The 10,098-nt window shown below is 35.9% G+C and overlaps 2 protein-coding genes across 2 annotated transcripts; both read right to left on the bottom strand.

The window, feature by feature from the left end:
* LOC107612594 (casparian strip membrane protein 5) lies at positions 522-2,155 on the bottom strand. The gene is made up of 3 exons (XM_016314284.2): positions 1,296-2,155; positions 1,048-1,171; positions 522-871 (listed from the first exon to the last, which is right to left on the bottom strand). Exons 1-3 carry the CDS (start codon positions 1,619-1,621, stop codon positions 653-655), a joined length of 669 nt encoding a protein of 222 aa, XP_016169770.1. The 5' UTR covers positions 1,622-2,155; the 3' UTR covers positions 522-652.
* Positions 2,289-6,356, bottom strand: LOC107612595 (mitochondrial fission protein ELM1). Its single transcript, XM_016314285.2, has 10 exons — positions 5,940-6,356; positions 5,599-5,843; positions 4,767-4,863; positions 3,835-3,984; positions 3,598-3,724; positions 3,390-3,502; positions 3,233-3,296; positions 3,057-3,150; positions 2,802-2,910; positions 2,289-2,661 (listed from the first exon to the last, which is right to left on the bottom strand). Exons 1-10 carry the CDS (start codon positions 6,144-6,146, stop codon positions 2,560-2,562), a joined length of 1,308 nt encoding a protein of 435 aa, XP_016169771.1. The 5' UTR covers positions 6,147-6,356; the 3' UTR covers positions 2,289-2,559.

Here is a 10,098-nt window from a genome sequence, read left to right as displayed (position 1 = left end):
CACGCGGTGCTTCATAGGTTATAGGTATACTAGATGACAACCTAGACTTAGTTATGATACAATGTAGCCGCAAGTTTATCAAATTATATAAAATTAATATATTCGAATATAATTTTGTATTTGATTTTGGCACTGACTAATAAAGCTGAAAGAACGAACTTAGATAGAAGTCTAATAGTTTAAAAAAGTGGAATGGTTATTTTTAGCGCTCTATATAATAATAATCATTCATGCAGGCGTGAAGCTTAGATATAATGCTTTTGTTGAGTTCAGTTCATACTATCATATTTTCATAAGGAAAAGTTTAGAGGCCCAGCAATGTTTGTGTTTTTTGTCAGTTTTAACCATTAAAAGAAAAGTGAGTAATTTCTCACCATTAGATGTAATCTCACACCATTAAAAACATTATTGATGGCCAATTAATGGTTACAAAATACCAAAATTGCTGCCCCTAGCATTGCTCTTTTCATAATAGTGTGTTTTTCATCAGACATCACTTTTGTGGACATTACCATATATGAAGTATTAATATAAGGAGTCACTGGAAATCACAAAAAAGTTTGAACATGATTTTACACACAAGACAGAGAAGTTAACAATAGTTAGGAGTAACATGTAACAATCACAACCATCTCCATCCCTTTTTCAAGTTTCAACCACCTCTTTTGAGGGCCAAAGAGGACACAAAAATCAAGAAAGACAAGAAAACCGCCGCGACAAAAGAAACAACCACCGCCTCGCTGGTAACCTGGCAAAAGTCCGTGAACTGCTGACAAACAGCCATCCAGTTGGCGTCTTGGCTGCCGTTGTGAGCTAAGTATACAACAGCAGCAGCAGCTGAAGCAGCTGCTATCACAAAGGCCATCATAACCTGCAATTTTGATCATTTCTCTTTCTAGTTAAGTGCATTACATGAACAAATTCATTATATTGATATCATGAATGGACGCATTGTCTTTTCGCATTGTTGTTCTCAAAAGCTTAAAGTAATAAGAAGAGACACATAAATGGTTATATATTTAATTCGCATATTGAGCCGAAGCTTACTGTATCGATGATCAATAAGAGAAGCCTTGGCCCTGCTGCAAGAGGCCTAACAATGCAGACAATCGAGAATGGCAGGGAGAGTACGAGAAATCCAGCCACTGCTGCATTTGCTACCACAAAAAACCTGCTTGTAAAGACCAAAGTTAATAGATGATATTGAATTTTTGAAGAATTCTATCTGAACATAATATGACTAATCAGACAGAAAATGGGTTCATATATATAGTGACAGATATGAATAAACTTACCGGAACATAGGAAAATCATCCCATTGAGCATGGAACTGAAAGAACTGAGTGAAGAATGGAAGAACCTGTTCATTGTTCCCCATAAGGATAGCAGCGCCGAAAGCGGCCCCAATAGCGCCAAGCCTCAGGATGAAGTCTAGGATTGCAACACCCTTTTTCCATCCACCTCTTTGGAGTGGGGTGGCTTTTGTTGAAACTATGGGTGCCAAAGGTTGAGCATCCTCAGCAATGGATTTGCCTTTGCCATTGTTGGACCTTGTCCTCTTGGATTGTGGCTGCGGCGAGGTAGCTGCCGGTGCATCAACCTCTTTGCTGGGCTCCATCATATGATATTGCAGTGCTCTTTTTAAGGGTATGGAAAAATGGTTTTCTTTTTCTTGGAATGTGATCTAAAGCTGTTATATATATATACATAGATGTGAAAGACGGTTGTACCATTCAATTAACAGAGTTAGTTTGTGTAGATTTTTACATTTTCGTGGAGTTGGGGTTTAGAATTTTGTTCTGATCATGTTTCTGACTAAGGAGTTGTTAAGAACTTACTTGCTCCAACCCGTACCAAAAGCATTTTCCTATGATTTCGTCAGGTTCTTAGTGCTAATCTCATGTGACAACTTCACCTACTAAATTTACAAATGATTTGACAAACCAATACGTGCAGAATTCAAGAAAAGAATATTAGAAATAAGAGATAGTACCTCAAGTACCATACGAAGGGATTTGTTAACACGTTGATTGGGAGAGTTCATGCATATGTTTATATCACAATTGCAAATTTGCCACGAAGTCGGTGTTTTCTTTATATCGTAGTTAACAGACCTACCTGGTATCGGTCCTTAGTAATCTTTCTCCTGTGACCGAAGCTTTTAGCATAGCTTAGAACAACATAATCACAAGATGCAGAAAGACCTGATAGCAAATAGGTGAAATAGGGAACCGGAGGATACTATAGAGTTTAAATAATCAGAGTTTTTCTTTATTATTCACCTTAACTGAATAAAATGCCATTTTGGCATACACGTATGCCAACATCCTCTTCTCATTTTACAAGCTGCAATCATACAGCAATCCGTACTTTACATTATATCCTCAAAAATTGACATGGTCGAAACTCAAAAGAATACAGTATAAACATCCCATCAACGTTTCCTATTTGTGCTATAAAAGGCATATGTTCAGGAATTTCCTTACGAACGACAAGGGGTTCCTACCCTTAAAAAAAAATATAACAAAATTTAGTATCATGTCCACTAAGAAATGTACTCTATGTCTTCAGTTTCCACCCTCGTGCAGCAAGCGATTCACAGACCTTTTTAGCTGCATCAGCAGTGTCATTCAGGGGCGGATAGCTCCAACTTTCTGATATCTGAAAATTTAAGGAAACATAACCAATGAAACAGTAGCAATGGAATGGAATGCCAACAATGCAATATATATATATATATATAATCCTTCTGCATAATTTTCAACCCTTGAATTTGATAGATAAGTAAAAGAATAACTTACATCTTCTGAACCCGTAAAAGGCCTGACAACCCCTCTTTCTCTCAATGATTTGTGGAATTCTGTGAACTTCCATTTGCACCTCTCAGCTCCGATAACATAAACAGGCTTCCTGTGGGAGGAATGAAATTGTTTTCTTGTGAGAAAAGGTATGCCAGAAATTAAAATTGAACAATAAAATTGAGTTTTCAGTAAAGTCATTTAGTGGTTAGGTAAGCCAAATTAATTGAACTGTAAAAATACTTCTAACAAGCTTACCCAGTGCTGCAAGCTTCACTTATCATGCTCACAGAATCTGCTGTGACAACAAACGCATCTGCCCAAGCTAGATGCCCCAAATGTGGGTTTGGTTCTGAAAATTGTGCTCAATTGTCAGAGCTTACTATCAAAACAAATCTCTTAACAACCAAATCTAAACCAGAATAAATCTTTACCTTGTCCATCCCAAATATGAACTTTGGGATTACCCCCAAGTTCCTTCAATATAGTATCTGACACCTGTTTCAAAGGCAAAAGAAAGAGAAGAGTGAGTCAGAGATAACAAATAAAATAAAATAAAATGGATATTGTATGAACCATGGAATGACTAACCTTTTGTGGTGTTCTCTCTGAAAAGGATATTCTCACACTCCCGCAACTAGCAAGGACATTAAGCAAAGAGGCTGCTAACTGCTTTGCAAGATCAACACCATATCGACAGTTTCCTGTATCCATAATGGAAATTAAGCAAATTACTACATTCTTTTGACCATTGCAGTTTTAAACACAAATCCTGAAAGACAGGCATAGTAGAAATTACTTGTTGGTCCTCCAATGTTGACTACAAGCAAGGGCTTAGGAACACTGGCAAACACATCATGCCATGTAATGGCAGCATTACGGAGTGAAGCAAAATCTATTTGATGTAGGGCTCCCACGGTAAGAACCTGAGTTTTAATTACCACATATCAATCCTCAGAAATAGACAGTAGCTAATACCATAGATGAAATCACAATTTCTCAACTTCAGTACATGCACATGGAACATTATACATACCACATGACTATCTGCAGGCTCGCGTGGAGTTATCCACCTTCGAAGAACCCTAGGAACTTGTTTCTGTGCTTGTGGAGTCAATGGATAATAATCATGACGAGGTGTAATCACCATGTCAAATCTGTGCAAATGCACCCTTGGATGTTGTATCTACCAAAGCAGAAATAAATTCAGACTAAATATCAAGCCAATCTTTATTATTAACGATAAATATCAAGCAAAAATAGAGCAGAAGAAAACATTGCTACATGCAAACAGAGACAAGGTAATACACAATCCAGCATTGTAAGGAGCAAGCACATCTTTATTATTGTTAGTTTTGGAAAAATTAAGTATACACAACTGATGGTCTGATAATTAAGTATACAAAACCCCGTATGGTCTGACAAAGCAAGGTTCTCATATATTTTCTCACCTTGAGAGAGTCAAATGTTGGATTTCACCATTGATTATACTCATTAGTGGGTGTTATATTTTCGTTAACCTGGTAAATCAATAGTGAGGTCCAACACTCAACTTTCACAATTGAGATGATCCATTCCCAAAGGAAAGCTAAGCGTCCTGCAGATTCCTGTCAAGAACATCCCAGGGAATAGTAGAACTAAACAACCTTAAAGAGTGAAAGTACAATCACCTTAATGCATTGAACTTATTTTATTACTATATCATCTTACAGATTGTATTTCAAAAGAACAAGTAAATTAGAAGCTATACCATCAAAGAAAAATAAAAACAGGGCAAACAAAAGTATCACAAGGCAAATTGACAAGTGCTTGACATCATATAACTTGAATCATAGTGCTTATCTATGTATTATGGTGCATCAAAACAACATCTAGAATATAATGCACATGAATTTATCATACCAACTAAAAGGATATCTCAGCAAAATACAATTTAAAAGAAAAAAGTTATACAGGAGATTCGCGGACCTGAACGACAAAAACACTCTCAGATGCCAAACGTTTTATCGAACTTGCAGTAGAAATGGTGTCCCTTCCAGATGCAACCACCAACAACGGTCCCTCCCTAGATGAAAAAAAAGCATCATTTATATTGTTCTTTCTATGATACAAACTGCCAAATATTTTAAGCATGCAAGACATGTATGTCCCATAAACCACTTAACAGACACTAAAAGGACACCTACGGGGTTTTGCTTTAGATGAAAAGTAATCAGTTGAAACCATAGAGGAGAAAATTAGGGAGCTCAATTTCCACAACCTCATAGTTTATCATATGTGTGCATATATTTCCTCATCCTCTAATAACACAACATGGAATACTGGTGGATTCCCTTGGGGTTAAGAAAGCCTAGACATAATGGTGAAACTACCATACAGAAGCCTATAAAAAAAAAAAAACCTTTTCTGAAACGTAGGAGAACATATTCATCTTAGCCTACTTATATTCCAAGACTTGGTATCAAATTTGAGAAACACCAGCAAAGATAATCCTCTACAACTCCATAGTCTCTGTTATACCGAATATGATTGAGACTACGAGAGTGAAAAGCTGAGTTAACTAAGGGACTGGTGTCCAATTTTCATGCTTCAAAAACGCCCCTTGTTCTAAATGTCAACTACATAGATGTTCTTTGATGGTTATAAAGCTTTTTCCTCATAACTTCCAATAAGTTACTATTTGAAGTTAGAACCATTCTAACTTGTAATTCATAGCATACAATAAGACAGATAACTGTATAATGATTGGAAACAAGGATAAGAACGATTCAGTTATAAAGAGGGAACAAGAATTCAATACTTTTCAAAAGAATCACGAGCCAAATTGACTATGTGCTTGACATCAGCCTCTAGAACCGCCAACAATCCTTCAGCAGCAGAGTCACTGAAACCATTTCGACCAAGCTTGGCGTGTTGTAGATGAGATTTGAAGACAAGTTGGGAGCAAGCACGGAATATCCTTATGATATAATCGATCTTCTTGTGGAGAGACACCGGAAGCCATTGAAGCAACTCGTTGATTCCACCCTTGGGCCTCGTCACACGCTTCACGAGTCAAAATCACAACGAAATCAGTTAGAAGAATTTAGAAAAAGTTAGTTGCAGAGAGAGAGAGAGAGAGAGAGAGTTGGGAGAAAGTACATAGAAGAGGTGGTTATCAGAGAGACCAAGGGCTCGAACCAATCCGAGGGACTGATTCTCAGAGGAAGGGAAACCGTTGCCGATGACGACGGCGCGGCGGACGATGATGGCGGAATCAAAGACGTCGGGAGTAGACCTGGGGGCGGTGGGGCTTGGCGGCTCAGGAAGCTGAATTGGCCTCATCCACGCTGATTTCATTCCATTCATTGAATCTTCCAAAGCATCCCACACTCAAATTCGAAGAAGAAGAATGAATGAATGAAGAAAAAGGTTTTGTCCTTCAAGTCTACACAATTTCACTTTCACTTCCCCTCGGTTTGTTAATTACTTTGCTCGTATTTCGTAAATGACAAGCAAAACCAACTCTGCTGATTCTGTGTTTCCTTTTTTGGGTCGCTAACTGGCGATTCATAATATATTAGCGGGTAAAGGCACGAGGCCCATGGGCTGAAAACCACTGCTAGTTCCTTCTTCTCGGAATTCTGGTCTTTTTAGCTCTATAATTTTCAATTCTACTAGGTATCCTTTAAAAGTTATACAATATTTTGCCTTTTATTACAATAATTTAAAAAAATTAAAACAAACACATCTAAAAATTATAAATAGATTTAGGCCTAGTTTGGATAACTAACTTAATTAAGCTCTTTTTGATAAAATAACTTAAACAATAAATAACTCTGTTAAAAGTAACTTATAAATAAGTTATTTTGTGTTTGGATTTTTAACTCTAAAAGTGCTTATTTTAAAGAAATGTAATGAAAAATAGAAGTATTATGAGAGAAGTCATTTTTTTTAACTTCTCTATAAGCTCCAAAATAGCTTCTTAAAAAGTTGCAATTTGGTTTTGAAAATTGCACCCGACATTAATACTACTACTTTTCATAAGTCAAAAGTGTAATGAAAAATAGAAGTATTATGAGAGAAGTCATTTTTTTTAACTTCTCTATAAGCTCCAAAATAGCTTCTTAAAAAGTTGCAATTTGGTTTTGAAAATTGCACCCGACATTAATATTACTACTTTTCATAAGTCAAAAGTTAAAAAAAGCTACTTCTAGAGTTTTCCAAACGGACCCTTAGTATCTTTTTAAAATTAAATACACATTCAAAATACAAACTAAATAAAACTAAAATTTAAAATTTAAATTTCAATTTTAAATTTCTCTTTCAAATTTAATATATTTAATTATTAATATATTACAATTTAAATATACATCCAAAAATCAAATTAGTTAAAATTCTAAAATAAATCTTAAACCATCTTAAATCACTAGTAAAATCTTCGCTTCGTAAAGATCAGAACTGCAGGCTTCTCCCTCCTCATCTGTGGCCGCTCGTCTTCTCCCGCGTTGCGCACTCCTCTGCGACGATCTCCTCTTTCGGCGACGCGTTCCTCCCCGCGACGCGCACTTCCCCTGCGCATACCCCCGCGCCTCCTCCCTCGATGGGCTCCTCCCCGTCCCTGGTCTCCTCCCTCGCGCTACGCACAACCGCCCCCCTTCTCCCGCGCCTCCCCCTGTCTCCTCCCCCACGGCGCACTCCTTCTGCCTCTGGCAGTTCTGCTTGCAAATTTCTAAAAAAAAATTGGTTGAGTTCATTCATGAAGATATGCTATCCTTTTTTTTCGCTTAATAAAAAGTTCTATTTTTTAATTTATGTATAATATTGGAAGTGTCTGTGTTTTTTCTTTTTTTTAAAGGTTAAATTACACAGTTGGTCCCTACACTATCAGTGAAATTGTAAATTAGTCCCTACACTTTAAAAGTTTATAATTGAGTCCCTAAAGAGAATTAAAATTTGCAATTTAGTCCCCGCCGTTCAAAAAGTGTTTGATTTACAGAATATTCTCAGAATATCCTGTATTTTGAACATGTGAGCTGCACATGTTTGCAATAGGGACCAATTTGCAACTTTAGTCAAAGTATAGGGACCAACCGTGTAATTTAACCATTTGAAAATGACAAAAAACTCTCTAGACTATCTGAATCCACCTACCCCTCCTCAGCTCTCTCACTCTCAGTTTCTCACTTTTCAAAATGGCACCCCAACCCCAACACTCTCTGTCTCTCATGCAAGATTTAATTCATGGCAAACTATATGTGACTAAACCCTAATTTCTTAGACCTTTTTAGTCTCCTCTAAAATTCATTGACCGCCAATTCCTTGGTCACTTAATTCCAATTAGAGGGTGAAGTTCAATTCTAGTTATATGCCACAAAAACCCTAATTAACCAAATATAAGGGGATTATATATCACGTAAAATATATATTTCCTAAAACTAAATAATATATTTTTCTTAATATATATTTTAAATAAAATAAAATTTAAATCAGAATTAATAGGAGATTGCATGCTTGCTTCTTAGAGAGTTGGGGACCACTTGATTCCTTAATAGTCCACGCCTAACTTGAGAAATCTCAAGTTAGGCGCAGCCTTAGCAGAATTGATGGAGAAGAAGTATGGACTATTATACATCGTTGGAAAGCTCAGGAAGTTAGCTTTTCAACGCCACTGGAATCACGTCAATTGGACCTCTGTAACTCAAGTTATTCAGGTTTGAGTGCAGAGAGGTCAGGGTTGACAGCATCATTCGCCTTCTTCTCTTTTTCTGTGGAAACTCCATCAAATCCATCTGAATACTACCTAAAATAAACATAATTGCACACGACTCAAAGTAGCATCCATAGTGGCTAAAAGATAATTAATTCTTGATTAAACTCTACAAATTAAATGCAAATTCACTAGGAAAAGGTAGGAAAGATGCTCACGCATCATTCGCCTCCGTCACCGCGCCGGATTCACTAATAAATTAAGTTGCTATTTTTGTGTTGATTTGTTACTATTTTTTTCTTAGACATTAAATTGTTCACTTTGAGCATGCTTAGGATTGGAATTGTTCTCTTTCATTTATCGTCGGTGTTCAGTATTGGGATTGGAAGAGAAGAAAAAGTTGTCGAATGAAAGAGGCGAGATGGAGGAAGGAGGCGAGACCCGACTCGTGAGCACAAATGCGGTGGATCCGGCGTAGCGACGGTGAACCGAGGTGAGAGATAGAGAGCGGTGGGGTTCGGTGTCGTTTTAGAAAGTGAGAGAGTTGGGGAGGGACGGGGTAGGTTCAGATAGTCTAAGGAGTTTTTGGTCACTTTAAATGATTAAATTATACAGTTGATACCCATACTTTCACTAAAATTGTAAATTGGTCCCTGTTGTCAAACATGTGCAGCTCACATGTTCAAAATACAGAATATTCTGAAAATATTCTGTTAAATCAAACACTTTTTGAACGGCGGGGACTAAATTGCAAATTTTAATTCTCTTTAGGGACCCAATTATAAACTTTTAAAGTGTAAGGACTAATTTGCAATTTCATTGAAAGTGTAAGGACTAACTGTGTAATTTAACCTTTTTTAAATGTATTTGTGATTATAATTTTTTTTTGCACTCATATGTTTGATTTGGAAGTTGTAATGTTAACCTAATTTGGATGTGTCAATACTTAATTTTGGATGTGTTTATGTTGTTCATTATGTTTTTATGTACATATATAAGTTTTTTTACATGAGTTTTGGATGTGTTGATAAAATATTTAGAATGCATTCTTATCATTTTGGATATGTATTTGAGTTTAATTTTTTCTGTGTTCAATATGTAATTTAGAACTACAATGACAATAATTTAGATGTGTTAATACATAATTTTAAATGTGTTTATGTTGTTTATTTAATTTTAGATGTGTTTTTGACATGAATTTTGAATGTTTTGAATAAAAAAAAATAATTGAAGTGAGTTTAATTGATTTTGAAAACTTCACTGATTTTTTAAAAATTAGTACACGAAAAGTTGTTACGAGTTTTATGGTTTGGTTTGCAAAAAATTAATGTATTGCAAGTGGTTACAAATTTTACGGTGATAAGTATTCAAAATAAAAGTAGTTCCTTAAAAATAGTAGGAGGGACTAAGGGAGAATAGGTTAGGTGGAGGGGCCTATGATCTATGCTTATGTTTAGTCTAAACTAGTTTAATCTCTCAAAAAATAAATAGGAAGGAAAAATCTATTACTTATGTTTATGTTTAGTCTAAACTAGTTTGATTCATCATAGATCTAAATTCAGATTGATGTAAAAGCTTAAATTTATTAATAGGTTATGTTCAGGTCATAAA

This window comes from Arachis ipaensis, chromosome B08, assembly GCF_000816755.2.
Source record: "Arachis ipaensis cultivar K30076 chromosome B08, Araip1.1, whole genome shotgun sequence".
NCBI classification, from domain to species: domain Eukaryota; kingdom Viridiplantae; phylum Streptophyta; class Magnoliopsida; order Fabales; family Fabaceae; genus Arachis; species Arachis ipaensis.
This window is presented reverse-complemented; position numbering and strand designations above follow the sequence as displayed.